The sequence below is a fragment of the Ruditapes philippinarum genome, unplaced genomic scaffold (genome assembly GCF_026571515.1).
Source record: "Ruditapes philippinarum isolate M1 unplaced genomic scaffold, ASM2657151v2 ctg4014_1_1_1_1, whole genome shotgun sequence".
Taxonomy (NCBI): Eukaryota; Metazoa; Mollusca; class Bivalvia; order Venerida; family Veneridae; genus Ruditapes; species Ruditapes philippinarum.
This window is the reverse complement of record NW_026855640.1, coordinates 4,887-23,173: the sequence shown is the minus strand read 5'-3', so window position 1 is coordinate 23,173 and position 18,287 is coordinate 4,887. Positions and strand designations below refer to the sequence as shown.

At 33.5% G+C, this 18,287-nt stretch overlaps 1 protein-coding gene across 1 annotated transcript; it reads right to left on the bottom strand.

Moving 5' to 3' along the window:
- Positions 1-7,783: 7,783 nt before the first annotated feature.
- On the bottom strand, positions 7,784-18,082 carry LOC132743987 (uncharacterized). The gene is made up of 5 exons (XM_060732585.1): positions 16,726-18,082; positions 12,402-12,469; positions 11,735-11,967; positions 10,259-11,335; positions 7,784-9,076 (listed from the first exon to the last, which is right to left on the bottom strand). Exons 1-5 carry the CDS (start codon positions 17,140-17,142, stop codon positions 8,628-8,630), a joined length of 2,244 nt encoding a protein of 747 aa, XP_060588568.1. The 5' UTR covers positions 17,143-18,082; the 3' UTR covers positions 7,784-8,627.
- Between the last annotated feature and the right edge of the window lie 205 nt (positions 18,083-18,287).

The following is an 18,287-nucleotide window of genomic DNA, read 5'->3' as shown; positions in this document are numbered from 1 at the left end:
TTGATAAATAACTTAAATATCATAAGTAATTAAAAGAAGAAAACTTACTTCTATTCATTCAAATTTAAATCACCAAATTTCGTCTCAATTTTTTTGTGTCATTTTTACAGTCTGAAAAATACATTCCTTCCATATGCAACTGATGACATTTGGGCATATTGAAGTATCCTAAGAGCAATAACTGTCGTATGCTTTATGTAAAAAATTGAAAAGCAATGAAAGCCATTAGTTCGTAGAACAAATAAACTACCCAGCGTCCCTGAGCAAGTTTCCAAGTTTTCCATTTTCCTAGCTGCTTTTTGAATGATTTCACATCTATCAACTTTTATTTTTTGTCTGTTACAATCCTCAAATATGTTTTCTTTCTTTTAAAAAGGTGTATGACTGATAAATCCAAATGATATCACTCTGAATCAAACACAAATACCCCCCCCCCCCAAATACACAACTTTAAAACACGACTGCCGCTTACATTTAACAAAACCAGGTTTAATATAAAATCGTAGCAAGTAACAGAAATATGGACAGGTTTTACGAATTTAACTTTGTGGTTAGGATACGACTTTAACTGTGGGGTTATGATACGACGTTAACTGTGTGGTTATGATACGACGAAAACTGTGTGGTTGTGATACGACGTTAACTTTGTGGTTATAATACGACGTTAACTGTGTGAAAATGATACGACCTTAACTGTGTGGTTATGAAACGATGTAAACTGTGTGGTTATTATATGACTTTAACTTTGTGGTTAGGATACGACTTTAACTGTGTGGTTTTGATACGACGTTAAATGTGTGGTTATGATACGACGTTAACTGTGTAGTTATGATACGATGTTAACTGTGTGGTTATGAAACGACTTTAACTTTGTGGTAAGGATTCGAACTGTGTGGCTATGATACGACGTTAACTGTGTGGTTGTGATACGACGTTAACTGTGTGGTTATGATACGAAGTTACTTGTGTGGTTGTAATACGACTTTAACTGTGTGGTAATGATACGAGTTTAACTGTTTAGTTATGATACGACGTTAACTGTGTGGTTAAAATACGACGTTAACGGTGTGGTTATGATACGACGTTTACTGTGTGGTTATGATACGACATTAATTGTGTGGCTGTGATACGACGTTAAAAGTCTGGTTATGATACGACGTTGACTGTGTGGTTGTGATACGACGGTAACTGTGCTGTTGTGATACAACGTTAACTGTGTGGTTATGATACGACTTTAACTTTGAAGTTATGATACGACGTTTACTGTGTGGTTTTGATACAACGTTAGCTGTGTGGTTCTGATACGACGTTTACTGAGTGGTTATGATACGAAGTTTTCTGTGTGGTTATGATATGACATTAACTGTGTGATTATGACACAACGTTAGCTGTGTGGTTGTGATAAGACGAAAAATTTGTTGAAATGATACGACGTTAACTGTGTGGTTATGATACAAAATTAACTGTTTGGTTATTATACGATGTTTACTTTGGGTTATGATACGAAGATAACTGTGTGGTTATGATACGACATTAACTCTGTCGTTATGATACAACGTTAACTGTGTGGTTATGATACGACGTTTACTATGTGTTGTTATGATACGACGTTATTTGTGTGGTTATGATACGACATTAACTTGTGGTTATGATATAAGGTGAACTGTGTTGTTATGATCCGAAGTTTAACGTGGGGTTTTTGTACGAAGTTAACTGTGTGGTTTTGATATAAAGTTAACTTTGTGGTTATGAAACTAAGTTAACTTTATGGTTATGATACGACGTTAACTGTGTGGTTATAATTTCGTCGTTAACTGTGTGGTTGTGATACGAAGTTAAGTGTTGGGTTATGATATGGTGTTAACTTTGTGGTTATGATACGACGTTATCTGTCTGGTTATGATACGAAGTTATCTGTGTGGTTATGATACCACGTTAATTATGTGGTTATGATACGACGTTAACTGTGTGGTTATGATACGATGTTAACTGTGTGTTTATGATACGATGTTAACTATGTGGTTATGGTACGAAGTTTACTGTGTGGTTATGATACGAAGTTAACTGTGTGGTTATGATACGACTTTAACTTTGTGGTTATGATACTATGTAAACTGTGTGGTTTTGATACGACGTTAACTTTTTGTTTATCATAGGTCGTTAACTGTGTGGTTATGATACGAAGTTATCTGTGTGGTTAAGATACGACGTAAATTGTGTGGTTAGGATACGATGTTAATTGTGTGGTTATGATGCGACGTTAACTGTACTGTTTTGATACGAAAATAACTTTGTGGTTATGAGAAGGCGTTAACTTTGTGGTTATGATACGGCGTTAACTGTGTGGTTATGATACGATGTTAACTGAGTGGTTAGGATACGATGTTAACTGTGTTGTTTTGATGCAACGTTTACTGTGTTGTTATGATACGACGTTAACTGTGTGGTTAGGATACGATGTTAACTGTATGGTTATGATACGAAATTAACTGTACGGTTTTGATACGAAGTTAAGTTTGTGGTTATGATACGGCGTTAACCTTGTGCTTATTATACGATGTTAACTGTGTGGTTACGATACGACGTTAACTGTGTGGTTATGATACGACGATAACTCTATGGTTATGATACTAAGTTAACTGTGTGGTTATGATACGACGTTACCTATGTGGTTATGGTACGACGTCAACTGTGTGGTTATGATACGGCGTTAACTTTGTGGTTATGATACGACGTTAATTGTGTTGTTATGATACGACGTTAACTGTGTGGTTATGATACGACGCTATCTGTGTGGTTAAGATACGACGTAAACTGTGTGGTTAGGATACGATGTTAACTGTATGGTTATGATACGAAATTAACTGTACGGTTTTGATACGAAGTTAAGTTTGTGGTTATGATACGGCGTTAACCTTGTGCTTATTATACGATGTTAACTGTGTGGTTACGATACGACGTTAACTGTGTGGTTATGATACGACGATAACTCTATGGTTATGATACTAAGTTAACTGTGTGGTTATGATACGACGTTACCTCTGTGGTTATGGTACGACGTCAACTGTGTGGTTATGATACGGCGTTAACTTTGTGGTTATGATACGACGTTAATTGTGTTGTTATGATACGACGTTAACCGTGTGGTTATGATACGATGTAAACTGTGCGGTCATGATACGAATCTAATTGTGTGGTAATGATACGAAGTGAATTGTGTTGTTATGATACGGCGTTAACTGTGTGGTTATGATACGACGTTAACTGTTTGATTATGATATGACGTTAACTTTGTGGTTATGATACAACGTTAACTGTGTGGTTATGATACGAAGTTAACCTTGTGGTTTTGATACGGAGTTAACTTTGTGGTTATGATACGACGTTAACTGTGTGGTTATGATACGACGTTAACTGTGTGGTTATGATACGACGTTAACTTTGTGATTATTTTACGACGTTAACTGTGTGGTTATGATACGACGTTAATTGTGTGGTTATGATACGATGTAAACTGTGTGGTTATGATTCGACGTTAATTGTGTGGTTATGATACGATGTTTACTGTGTGGTTATGATATGACGTTAACTATATGGTAATGATACGGTGATGATACGATGTTAACTGTGTAGCTTTGGTACGGCGTTAACTATGTGGTTATGATTAAAAAATAAATGTATTAGAGTTTAATTGATCTTAACGAATAATTAAAGTTTCAAAAAGGTGTTACATTTACGAGAAATGGGACTTGTAATCAACGGACTGCTGGGTGTATTGGATACACATCCCAGACATGGGCTGCTTTTCCCTTGAGCAGTACTTATTGGTTCAGGTAAATGATTCAGAGATACTTTTGTAACCTTATATATTCAAAAAGAGTCAAACGTATATAAATATATAAATAATACATAGCATAATTAGAAAATATTGATTCATAAACGACATATATAAGAGCTAGATAGATTGCCTTTAACTTATAATTTCTTTTAGATTACTCGTATTAGAAAATAAAAGTTATGGAAAAAGGGTTAATTTTCCGTATTATTTGCCGTATTATTTGAGATTCATTTCATTTTCAGTCAGCATAATATGTTGACTAGAAAGTCATACTATGGCCATGATTACAAAATTAGGTACTATAACTCATGCAGCTTTACATGAAAACGTTAACTCAATCATTTGTCAAACATTAACAAGGATTATTTTTATGTAGCGTTAACTGGTCATTCTGTGCTAGACATTAATGATATAAAGCATTACGAATGGGTTTTCAGGAAATGTGTGTTAGTGGTATTATGTAATTCTATTAATCTTAACAGAGATGAGAATATATGCAAAATAAACAATGTAGACTCGTCAGCTAAAAATCCGATAGAGTTCGAATAGGGTCATTTTTCTCTGATATATATAGATGACGTAAGAACCTACTTTAATACTTTACTCCGTTTGTGGATCCAACCAGTACTGAGCAAAACATGCGTCCATGTAACCAAATTTAATCCGATAAACATTTGCAATCTTAAGTTTACTGATTTTATTCAAAAATATAAATTACACACATTTATAAATAGTATGTTCTCTGTCATAATGATTATTATATATTTCTAGATTGCGCAATTGGACAGACTATAGTTATACTTTTGTAGTTATAGTTAAGATTTCTACATGGGATGAAAATATTGTACTTGACTTAGTGTCAGAGAAATGTGACACTGGAGGTGATGTGTCATGCCTCGTGCAACAGATGTAGTGTATTTAACGAGTATATATGCCCCATTGCCTAAGATGTTTCATCTTAAATTACTTAGTAACAAATCAATTACACTATATGAATCATCATTTTATTAGAGCGTTTCGAATAATTACATAAAAAAGAATTACACTTTTGTATGTGTTTATGATAATCTATTGCTAGTGGAAAGAATCACTTGGCAACAAAAGAAAATGTCACAAAAATGTAAATTAACTGAAGAAATGATTTTGCTACCTATGTAAAGGCTTAATAAGCCATGACAAAATTATGAACAAGTGATAAAATAAAACATGTCCGGGGCACTGTATTTTTTCCAGTATATAAAACAATACAATTAATCATAATCAATTTTTCTTCTGCTTGTTTTCAGTAGTCAGAGTGCAATACATTTTCTTCTGCGATTAAAGAAGATGTCATTGTTTCAAATTTTGTTTTTCAAAATTGATCAGCAAAGTTTCTGAAATAATGTCCTAGGCAATTTGTTTCCTCGTCAAAGGCAGATAAAGGACCTTTTTATTTCTGGAAACAGGGAAGAAGAAACATTTTCTTCTTCCTGTCAAAACTGAAATGTTTCACTTATTTAATAAAAAAATTTACAGGCTTTAAGATCATGAATAAACGCATTATTGAGTCATGTATACGGTAATTTGACAATAATTCCCAAATAGCCTCAACTCTTTTTTTTTCCGAAAAAGGCGTTTTAAATACATGTTCATGAAATAAGATAAAGGCTTATATATTATTAACACTTAAATTCCTTAGAATTTAACTGAACTACTGGATGTTCTCGCTTATTGTTGATCTTTCTAAGGATAGGAAGCAACTTTTGATTTGACTTATTATCGCACGGCATAGTTATAATTGGGAAAAATGAAGTTTTTAACATAATCTATAGTTTAATCAAGTTGTAATGAAACAGAAATACATTTTTGTTTTTACCTTGACATTTAAATATGTCCTCTGAACTTGTTTTTTTTTTTAATTCTTAAACTACTTTGTCTCTAAAACTACTTCTTCATTATATAATTTACACAATGAAAGTATTCATGATTAAAATCAGATTAACGAAAGCATTATTAAGGATATTTTTAAAGTATGTGAGCATTTGGAAATGGCCATGTATTATGTTTAAAAATCCCATCCCCATTGTTATCCTTATTTTTTTAGTAAGGAAGGGAAGGAAAGGGTTAATAAAATAAGCAATATATATTATATATATATATATATATATATATATATATATATATATTATGAGTGACTTCTGAACATTAAATATGGATGTACATTTCTCTAATCTTTGGTATTTATATCCAGAATATAGAACAGTGTATTAATTTAAAATAATAAAATTAATGCCTTTTGAAAAAGTGTAAATTTTACATCTAATACCTAAAAATATCAATGTTTAAGTTTGTAGATGGCAAGCGCACAAAATTTTTCCTTCGAATTAACTTAGCGAAAAAGTCAATATCTTTATCTATCTTTGCATAATTAGTTTCTTTTATTTGTCAGATATTATAAAAAAAGAAACCAAGTGCAAACGCTTACTTTAATCATTTATCCAGTTATCTGTTGATGCATGTGTCATACTCTTGAGTCAAATGTCAGCAATCGACTAAGCAAGTTTTCTTTTACTTTTTTACTACTGCATATAAATTGTCTTTTCAATCACATTTTCTTATAGATTATTGGAATTATTTATGTAAGTTCTATTATGAAGTTGTCCATCAGATCAGAAAGTTCATGTCAAGAACAAAATCTCATAATCAGTTCTTTTAACGGATATAAATGTACAAAGATCTAAATACAAGGCATCCGGCTCGGTCTGATTGAGTCTGTTCACGCCCCCTAGCAACTTCAGCAGAATTCAACATTTAAACACAAACAATGGTGAAATTTAGAATTTAGAAACTTCCGAAGATGTGTTCATACGGTGGTTATCATGGAACCTTCAATGTGACGCAGTGGTGTCACTCCGTGATAAGTCAAACCTTAACATATTAGCTTCAGATCAAGGGGGAAGATGTGTCTCGTATATATATGTGAGATGTGCGCAACACATCTGTTTTATATACGAGGCAAAATCTTGGCATTGCGTTATATAAGGTGACCCACCATTTCAAACATTTGTCTAAAGTTATATTAAAATCCCACCACTTTTGTAGAAGGTATGGCTAGATCAGTACAATATGTTTATATGATTGAGCCGCGTCACGACAAAACCAACATAATGGGTTTGCGACCAGCATGGATCCAGACAAGCCTGCGCATCCGCACAGTCTGATCAGGATCCACGCTTTTCGCTATCAGTTTCTCTACTTGTAATACAGTTGGTAACCGAACAGCATGGAACCTGATCAGACTGTACGGATGCGCAGGCTGGTCTGGATCCATGCTGGTTGCAAACCAACTTTGTTGGTTTTGTCGTGATGCAGTCCAATTATATTTACTAAGACATTCCGTCTTAATGGTAAACAATTTTGTTTAATTCATTATTTCATTCATGACTATGGAATGCTTTATTTGATAATATTACATTGTCTTTTGTACAATTATTTGAGGTAATTATGTTGTAAACATGTTGAGGTTCATAGGGAAGATCGTTTTGGCGAATGTGTAGCCTCGTGAAATAAAGCCTTTTTTATCATTATTATTATTATTATTATTATTATTATTATTATTATAATAATAATAAAATTATAATTAATATTATCATTATTATTATTATTATTTATAATTGTTTGCTAGGACATGGGTTTTGGGCCGACCCCTAAGTGTGACCTTTGAGCGGCGGACCTGGGTTTGCGTATGACACATCCACCCAATAATGCAAACTATTTCGTAATCCTTCGAAGAATGGCAGAAAGATCTAGAGGGATGCTTGTATTGACGTCCGAACTTTACGCCAAACGTGGTGGAGTAGTCGAACTCACCGCAAGCGGGTTCGACGATAAATGTGTCCATATGACACAAAAGTCCCACTATTCCACAGTCTACTGAATAACAGTTGATGACAGTATGACAGAGACACCTAGTATCGCCACATAATTCCCCTACCCCTTAATGGTGGGGCATAAAAACGACATTCAGTTTTTTTCAAAGCTAAATGATTACCTTACCCAACATTAACAAAATTCAACATGAATTTAATATCCTTAAATATGCTTAAACGAAAATTAAAATATCTTTCATGTAGAAGTCAAGGACAGTAACTTTACAAATATTGAATAAATCCTCTAGCCAATCCCAGAGTTAACTAGAAAGGGTTTTGTCCTGTCAGCAGTTTGACCTATAAAACTGCTCTAGATCTTTTACTTAGTTAGCGGTCATAACTCTACAAATAGTAAATAAATATACAAGAAAATCCTCAACATTTTTTATTTAAATTCGTTGACTCTTTGTCAAAAACTGTTGTACTAATTACGCCACACAAGTTGAAAATTGCAAATACTGAATAAATCCACAAGCAAATTCTCCGCCGCAAATATATCTTCCTTCAAAGTTTTATGACTCTAGGTCGAACATTTTTTGAGCTACGTGGGGTACAAATTAAAATATTCAATTTGCATACTTAGTCAAGGAGCAATAACTCTGACAAAAAAATAATAATCCTCACGAGAATTTCCGGATGCACAACTAAACATGCTGATAATCCGGTAAAATTTATAGACTCTAGCTCAAGCACTTGTTGCGCTTCAAGTGACACAGCTTGAGACTGTAAGAACACATCGACTGGCAGATGGACAGGGATAAATCTTAATGCCAATCTCTCTTAGAGCGGAGGCAAAGCACTCAATACATCAACGCATAACACAACTTTACTTGAATTTAAGTGATTTTTTTTTGTGTTTTTTTTTTTTTAAATATAAGTATTTAAGAGACATCCATTTCAACTTCTGAAACCGTCAAAATGTCATTACATTCCGGCGTAAATCGGTACATTTTTACATCTGTGTAACCAACAGCTCTTAAAATATCACGGATCGGGGTTACAAACACACAACCCCTCATACCACCTTCCACAATGCCAATAGCAGCATAATCATGTGTTCCTTTTATCAAAACTAACGCACCAGAATCTCCGTGTTCTGCAAAAGGATTATCTCCAATTTGAAGAATTTTAATTTGATTTTTAAGATTATATCCAAAACCGTTACATTGTCCTTGCATATCTTTACGTACTACTCCTCCGTACAAAGCAAAGGTCCCCCTTGTGATCCCGGAGCTCATGCCAAATTTGTAAACCACAGTCCATCGCATAGAGTTTGATATTTCACGCACTTCACCAGAGTTAAAGCACAATTGATTTTTTGAATCAAACCCTGAAAATGATACAAAAAGATGATGGACATTAGATCTCTCACCTTTGATCAGTTGCCAGGAAAGATGCAGAAGTAATTAATGAATAAAATCGCATCAATTCGATTTTCTTGTTTACACTTTATACATGAGTTGTAGAAAAATGTGTAAATCTGCTAGTTAGAGCTAATTGTAAAATTTAATTTAAGCGTCTGTGTCTTATTTGTATATTGAGATGAAACCAATTCTAAAACTTTTGTAGGCGGATATCAAACAGACATTCCTGTAGTAAGTGTTCAATATCTACTAGGTAGTTTTGGAAAAAAGCGTTATCATCGCAGTAAGGATTTGCTATATATTTGAAGAAACATCTCCCGCTCGTAAATGTTCCAGGGTAAACTTTCAAGAGGGGCTGGACAATCCTGGCAAATTGTTTAAAAGCATGGAGAATGTATAATTTTTTCGCCATTTCCCAAATGTTTTAATGGAATTGCACCAGTCGTTTCTGAGGAGTATCCAGACAAGCTTCTTAAAACTGGCAAAAATATCACCTTTAGGGCAATCACTCAAACAAAAATCCTTTAAGCAAAAAACTTGTGTAGATTGCACAAGCACTAGACCTATCAAACAATTCATTTATTTGTACAAAGCTGTTGATATTCATAACTGAACTTGGATCCGATCAGTCCTGTGAAGTTTTGATGAAATTATATCAGTAAGGTTTTGAGAAGTAGTCAACAAAACCTTATTGGTGTAACTGCAAACACACAAAAACAACACTTTATGATTCAAGGGCCATAACTCGGCTGAAAATCCTTCAACCGGAAAACCCGTGCAAAATGCGCAAGGAATTGAGAACCAGATCAATTCTGTAAATTTTCATTGAAATTCCATTAGTGTTATAAGAGGAGTATTTTCGGACAAACTTTAAAAATTAAAATTATTAAAGGGCCATATTCTTACACAAATTATTTAATCAGAAAATGTTGACGATATGCGCAAATAGACTTGGTACTTGTCATTTAAGTTTGGAATAAATTGCAGCAGTAGTTTCTTAGGGGTAGTCATGACAAGTTTTCTGACGTACGGACAAACACACGAACGGACAGACAGACAGACGCATGTACTAGGTAATAAGAGACGGGAAACGCCATTTTATAAAACTAAGTCTGATTGATTGTCCTGGGATAAATAAAAAATCTCACCTGCTTCCAAATCATTGAATGCATTAGGAAAACTTCCATCCTTCGGTTTCCTATCGTTTATGGTTATAAGAGCAACTTCTATTCCAGATTCGGACTCACTTCCTTCATTGTAAACAGCCAGAACAACTTCACCAAAAGCTGCCATGCTTTCATTTATAGGCTGATAAGCCGTCTTATTTAAATGTAATTCTTTTGCAGTTTTAAGCCTTGCTAATTCAGCACTATCACATACAACATGTGCACTTGTTATTCCGCATAATCCATGCACTGAATGTTCTATAAAACCTCCAAGAGTCCCTCCAAAAATTTTATTTTCGACTAAAACGTTCGCGTGTATTGCAACGCCCATCTTAAGATGTGTATGGTATTGGTTTGGCCCACCTAAAAATGGTTTGAACTCTCCCTCCAAAACGTCTGTCGGAAATCCATCAATTTCCTTTTCAAATAGTGTCTCATTTAGAGGTATACATCCCTTTACTGAAACATAGAGAGCTATGCAAGGTTTGATCTTAATGTCATGTTTGCTTGACATATAACCTACTGATTTCATCAAGCTTGGTAAAATTACATTCAGATTACTATGCTTTTTAAAAAGATCATCAGCGTTCTTATTTACGCATTTTCTCATTTCTTCCAGAACGGCATCAGCAGATTGAATGTCAAAAGTGTGTGGTTGCATTTCTTTAATAGCTACAATTTGTCCTTCATAACTGTAGTCATTTTCACACGTGATGTAACATTGATAATTTTCTTTTGATACCGAATATCCAGAATTTTTCTTACCCACAACTACAAAAACAATAGACAAATAGCTACTTTGAAGTACATGGTCATTTCGATAGGATGGCCATACATCGATGACATTTTCTGATTTTGCCTTGATATGTTTGCTTATCATAGAGCATATTTCAGAAAATATGTGTGATTCCACTCCAAATGTAAGGCATGCCTTGTTCAGCTGTATTTGAGAAGGTAAAATTTTTCTCTCCATTAAAATTTGTGCTGCTGTTTCACTTCCTTTTGTGATGCATCTACTCCATTCAATTGATTCCCTCTCTTGTTCAAAAAATAGGTAGCCTGAAACAAGTTTTGAAAATTACCTATTATTTATGATGTTTCATTTGTCAACAGATAATTATTATTATTAAAAGCTTATCTTCCAGAAACCGTTGTTCTTTTTACAGTAACAGTGACCATTTCCTGTCCTTGACCCCAGGGGGTTCAAAAAACAAACACAACTGAGGTATACATATAAGCTTGCTTTGATGTATTATCCTTGTGCATTTTCCTTTCTCAATTGGTGAACATGATTTTACATCTCTCTGTTTTGAATATTTTATTTCTCTACTTCAGTCTGTCATTCATTGTAGCACGTTTATTCTTTGTTATTCTTATTATTATATAACACCAGATGTTAACGGTAATTAATCTTTTTTTATTTTACAGTCATACGAAATCTAGCAAAAATTTACATACCTTCATATTGTTGTATTTTGATATCCTTTTGGTTTTTCTCCACTTCAGTAACCCTTTCTTTCACATCTGTCATTTCTCCTTTCAATTGATCAACAACGGCTTCATAGTCCTTCCACTTTTTTATTTCTTCTTGTACTCTTTTTTCTTCCTCTGGATCTAGAGGACAGGTTTTGAAATCGTTAATGGTTTGCTGAATATTCAGAGATGGAGAACTTAGTCGAGCAAGTATCTGTGAAAAGAATTAAACAAAACATATCAACTTGGGGTTGTTTATATATGCATTTAAAATTGAGTTTGATAGTTAATGTGTTTTTCAAATTATTCTCTGTTAGCGCTTTTTCATTAAAGAAAGGAATATGAAGGAAGAAAATAGATAATTGATAATCATATTGTTAAATATGTAACTATACATAATTGTATTTTTTAAACCCAAGGGAAAAATTCCCCTACAATAAAAAAAAAGGGTTCCCAGGGCTAGATACATAAAAATAAAAGTCATGACCCAATTTTTTACCCCCAAAATCATTTTTCCCTTCAATCACCCTTTTTTTGAAAAGGGTCCCCAGCCCTTAATTTTAAAGGGCCCTTTAAATTATAAAATTTTGGGTTTTAAAAATTTTTTAATCAAAACAATTTTAAAAAAGAATTTTTGCTCAAAAACCTTTGTTCGATTTCATTCCACCAAGTTTCAATTTTATATGGGTGTATAAAAGTTGAATTTGATATATGGCTTATCTGAAATAATTTTCAAATAACTATAAGTTAACAGTCCCACGACAGTGTTTTTGATGTGTTGATAGTTTCTTGTTGAAGCATGGAAATAAAGCTTTCGAAAAATGAATGAGCAAGAAATAAGGGAAATAAGAATATGAATAATGCAGGTTTGTGCTTACTTAGTTTAATGCATGTCATAAAAATGACATCCATTATTCCCTAGAGAACAACAGGTGGTTTTAGGAGAATAACAATGGCATTTACAAATGACGCAACCATACAAAATAAGTTGATTTTCGTAATCGTGAACGTATTTGAATTATTTAAAGGCATTGTTGTTATCCTTGAAGTTGAGTTATTACGTAGTCGTTGTTGTAAATGTTATCGTTACCATTAATACACACCCTGTAAATTATTGTAGCAGGAGGAGGGAGAAGGTATAGTGTGGAGGTGTAAGGAGGAGGAGGAGGCCAAACAAATAAGAATCGTTAATAGTTTTTACCCAAAATATTTTTTAAATAAAATTTCTTTGCATATCCGTTTTACGATTTTTGGTTTTCACTTTTAGTGGGTTTTTTGACAAATTTTACAGAGCCCACATCAAAAAAAACACTCAAAAGCTTTTGAAAAAAACTTCATTTCGCCCACAGGTCGGGCCCCGGCGGGATTATTAGATCTAAAACATCCTTTTTTTCAGGGTTTTTGTATCCGGGGCCAACCCACCGGTAGCAAAGAAACCAAATGGACAGGAAAACTGAATTTGTCCGGTCTTGTACGTCCACTGCCTGAGGGAATCATATGAAATTTCGGACAATATCAGTGAACTTCAGCGTAGAATACCTCGGATCGAATTCGTACACGGTATTCCCGACTACTGAAAATATTTCAATAAATTAAGCCTAACAAAGGGAATCTAATTGATTGACGATTTAATGACGGAAGCCAAAATTTGACCAAAGGATTGCGATTCTTTTTACCAAGGGTAGTGATCACAGAAACAAATCATTCGTATACTTGACGAGTAAATTTATTCCTTCAAGGAAAGACCTGCAGATATATAACATTAAATACGCAAATATCTGGTATTGTTTAATAATCATATAGATAGACAGCACTTTGCGACGTTGGCAAGGACAATTTATCCCTCAGTCCACGTCTATACGGCACGGCTATTTGGTGGTAGACTTAAATTATGTACCCGGAACAAGAACGTTTGTGCGAAAATATATTCGAGATGGAAAGTCCGGTTGCTAAAAATGATGATGATGATAATGATGAAGAGGTGAATAATAATGAGCATGCAGAAAGTGGTTTTAAAAGACAATGTTTCTTTTAGGGCCTCCTGGTGAATGCATAAAAAAGAGCTTAAAGAAGAACGTAAACATAATGGTATAAGAGACAAAAGATTTCAGAAGCCCTTTAGACAGTCTCATGAAGAAGAATTCAAAGATAGATTAAACAAATACGTAACTTATGATTACTCTTTCGCCGAATATTATGCTCACGCTGCTAACGATGAGTTGCCACATTTGTGAAAGAAGTTGAGACAAAATTATGCCAATATTCTGATTGACTTTTACGCATTACAAAATGGTTTTACGCCACAAAAAAATCTCCACAATCCGACAAGCCGAAAAGACTTGTTTTAGGCGTTATGGCCTAATCATGACATCAGCAGGAGTAATACAGAAAAATGACAATGAAAATCAGGAGACCTAATGAGAAAAAATAAGAATTATCTTTACTACTTTACTTGCAGAACAAAAGATGGATTCCATAAAGGTGTGCGATTATAAGCGCCAAAACCGGGTTCCCTATACAAACGGCCCAGAAAATGGTTTAAGCAGTTTAAGGATTCGACAGACGGTTAAGTTGCACCCGATCATAGAGGCCGTTTCATTATTGGTAGCTGTAATTCGAGTAGAAGGCTCCTTTCACTAGTAGCAAAGTTCAAAGGAACGGAAGAAAAGATTAAAGAAACGGAAGAAAGAGAAGTTCTAAAAACTCTCAACGCCATATGGTCAATATGGTGAGTTTCAAAGCACAAGCCATAGAAACAATTACAAGATTCCGATAAAGAATCACTAGTACGTAAGAAAAATAGAACATTAATTTTATTGACTGACTAAAATGGACTATTATCAGCTTAAAAATATATTGCAAAGATACCCGGTGCGAGCGTCCGCGGCTAATCAAATTAGTGAACAAAGAGGAAGGTTTGTGATTTCCAACACAGATACCATAATGGGCTAGGAAAATATAAGGTAGACTTTTTTCCCTTAGAAAACGATCCATAATATCGTTGAAAAAAAGTTGAATAGTTTCTAGTATCGGACAATTTCGTAATTAAGATACGTACCGATTTATAAAACGCATTAAATGCTTACAACGCTGTTTTATTCTATTACAGATAAATCTACTTATAACGATTAAACGTGGTGACAAAAATCGGTAACACATCTTTCCTTTAGATAAATAATTTGGAAACATTTAAACTGTGCATTTCTCTTTATTTTAGTTCAAATTCAAAGGTAAAAGTGTTGTAAAGTCATCGACAAAAATAAGTTACCATAGACATGATAATATTTCTATCCAAAGATTATTTGATCAAAATGTTCAACAAAAAACGTGTTTAAAGCATCAATTTCTTTTAATCGAATGTTATCAACTTTAGTCTTTTATAACGAACAAGTTTCTCATATATAGTGTAAAGAATAATAGATTATTTGTCTTTTTACAAATGCGATGAATTCCCCTTAAAACCCCTTTTTCTTTGTCAAAAAATGTCATAAGGCCCAATTTAAAGTTTTTTTGCGAAAATGTTTTATATTTTAAAACCCATTTATTAATAAGCATATTAAAGGGTTGAAACCCGGGAAAAATTTTGCAATTTTATAACATTTTTTCCTGTTTTTTTTAGTCATTTCAAGTATCCAAATCAAAAGACTGCCCTAAACTGGCGCTTATTACCGCGGGGGAAATTGAAAAATGACACATGCTAAAATTTATTTAAAGGGTTTTATAACCCCTTGGAAAAAACAAAGAAAGTAAACTCAGGGGGCCCCAATTTCGATTTTTTTATAAACCTTTTTAAGGGAGAAAGAAATTCTTAAATCCCAAATATAACGGGCGAAAAAATTAAAAAGAAAAAAGACCCTTCCCACTTTCCCTTTGACAAATCATAGTAAAACTACAGTTTTCAACACTTCCTGAAATCAATTGAGAGAAAAAATAAAGAAAAGATGCATAAAAATTATTTTATTGGCTTTGATGTCATAAATACTTCCATTTTATTCTATTTTATGTTTTGTTTCGTTTCATGCAAAACCTTGATAATGACTGTATTTTCACTGCGGTATTAACAGCTAAACTCTTGTATTTTTAATTAGGGTAAAGGCTCTCGTGTAGCGTTAATCTCAATGACAAAAATGTTTTGGATTTTTTGACAAATTCACTTATACGGTATACTGTCATCTTCAAGCAATTACAGAAACAACATCGGACTCGGTGCATAGCTTTTTTATTTTCGGTACATACCGTTGATTAAAGAATACACAAAGCGTAATTTTCGTAATTGTCTAAATACAGACATGACTGTTGATATTTTTTACAAGTCGACAGGTCAGCGATTGGATCAGCGTCAATTAGTCTGGCTTCGAATAACAATTAGTCTGGCTTCGAATATTCTTTCATAATTGTATCATCTGGACCAAAATTTTACTTCGAAAAAAGGAGGTATTCGGATAATGCGTTTCGAATAATACGCTTGTGTTTATATTGATTTATATACAGTAGAGATATAAACGGGGCCGCCGATCTTCTTTGAATAATGCCGTTTATTCGAATAAAGGGTTGTCGAGTAACGGGGGTCGGACTGTAGTTATCTTTGCATCAGTTAAACAATTTGTGTATGGATATTTTCTCAAGAATGGACATTTAGTCTATAGCAACGAATTGTCTTTTTATTCGTACTATAAATATTAACCCAATTTAAATTTCTTGCAGTAATCATTCAATTTTAAATTGCTCTCATTACTGCATTAATCACTCATCACTGGGCCGGTAATAAAATGAATTATAAGCTGTATACTGTTCAACAATTCACTTATACAGTAGGTCTCATGAAACTCACTTTATTCTTATGAGACCTTTTTAATTAGCAGTACTTAGAAAAAAAAATTCACGTGTATTCAAGAAAAAAAATTTCAGGTTTTCATATTGTCGTTTTGTCTTAAAAAGTTTGTATAAGCATGTTGACTTTTTAATTGCCTACTTACTCTATTTAGGAACGCTTTTAACCGACATATATCTGCCTCAACTGTTACATCGGTTAATTCAGGTGTTGCATTCCAGTCAAATTTCTTATTCAATCCAACACACTTCAGGCATCTTAGAAGACAAATGACAAGCGTGATATCCATATCCGACGTAGTTGGACCTTGACCCACCTTTGGAAACAATTGGTCATATTGTACCTCTGTTATAATGCCGCGGCTTTTCAAACGTTTAATTGCTGACTTTTCTAGATTCAAACATGCACGTAGGGTTACGCCTTTAGCATTCAGGGTCTGGTCTAGTATGTTTCTCAAAACTAGGAGGCCTCCTTCTATTATGAGTTTTTCCAACCGGAAAACGTTAACACGGTTTTCCGCTTTCTCTGTCTGTTCTGCTTGCCTTGTCGAACTGTTCCCCATCTTATAATAGACAAATGTAAAGTACCTACAGTGATGTTTGGAAGTAATTAAGTTTATACATGTATTCTTATCAAATGTTGTTTTTTTTTTCAAAAAAAGATAAAATCACTCTAAATGTACTATTTCCCAATATACATCAGAAGCAAAGGATGGTTAAAGTAATTCGTCATTAGCAGCTTTGAATATCTATAATAGGACATCAAATATAACAAAAAGCTTTTGACAAATAACTATTCAAAGCATTTTTGGACATAATGACTCCTTAAATAACTTTTAATTACCTTTATGTAAATATTAAGTCTGAACAAAATTATTCATTTTATGGATATATTTTAATTAAATTATGTTAATCGAGCACCAGTCATGCAACATACGTTCAAAATGATAATTTAAAAGTTCGTAGACAGCATCTAGTAAATATGTTACTTTTGGAAGTACAATATCAACAAGTCAATGTGGTATTTACAACTGTGTTTTGTAAAGTTAATACCACTTCATTCAAAGTAATGTATACATATGGTTATCAAAACCATATACTGGTGTATTTGATACATAAATAAAAAAGCTTTCATATGAATAAACGTATGAGAGAGATATTAAAAATCCTTGAATGATTAATGATACGTTTAGGATTACTTCGTTTCATCAACTTTGACTGAATTATATATACATTCAAAAACTTTTACATAAGAAGTGAATATTATCACCCTAATGATATATTATCCGTTTTTTACAGGTTATCTAATGACAAAATAGAGAATAAATAGAATCCCTAAAGATAGTCAAACACGGCAAAATTGAAAATTTGGCAGGTTCGGATTGATTTAACCTTTTCATGGACCGTACTGGAAAATGCAAGTTAACACTTACGCCCCTTGGCACCGGTTTAAGAGGAATTCAACATTTAACACGAAAATAGTAAAATTTGAATTTAGAAACATCCGCAGACGGCGGTTATCATGGAACCAATGTGACAAAGTAGTGCCATTCCATGAAAAGCGGCGTATGGTCCCCAAATAAGAGAATGGGCAGAACTAAATCAAAATGGAATTTTGAAAGGGGGTCTGAAGTTATGAAATCTGCACGTCACAGAGACGTTAAAAGCAGGCAACATATTGTAAGGGTGATCATACTGTATTCGTGTA

What these genes read in the sequence shown, in the direction of transcription:
- LOC132743987 (XM_060732585.1), bottom strand. Translation starts at nt 17,142, where the DNA reads ATGGGGAACAGTTCGACAAGGCAAGCAGAACAGACAGAGAAAGCGGAA. An exon ending in TAAAAGCGTTCCTAAATAGA is followed by an intron (nt 12,470 to 16,725) that starts GTAAGTAGGCAA and finishes AAATTATTTCAG; the next exon opens with ATAAGCCATATATCAAATTC. An exon ending in ATTCAATGATTTGGAAGCAG is followed by an intron (nt 9,077 to 10,258) that starts GTGAGATTTTTT and finishes TATCATTTTCAG; the next exon opens with GGTTTGATTCAAAAAATCAA.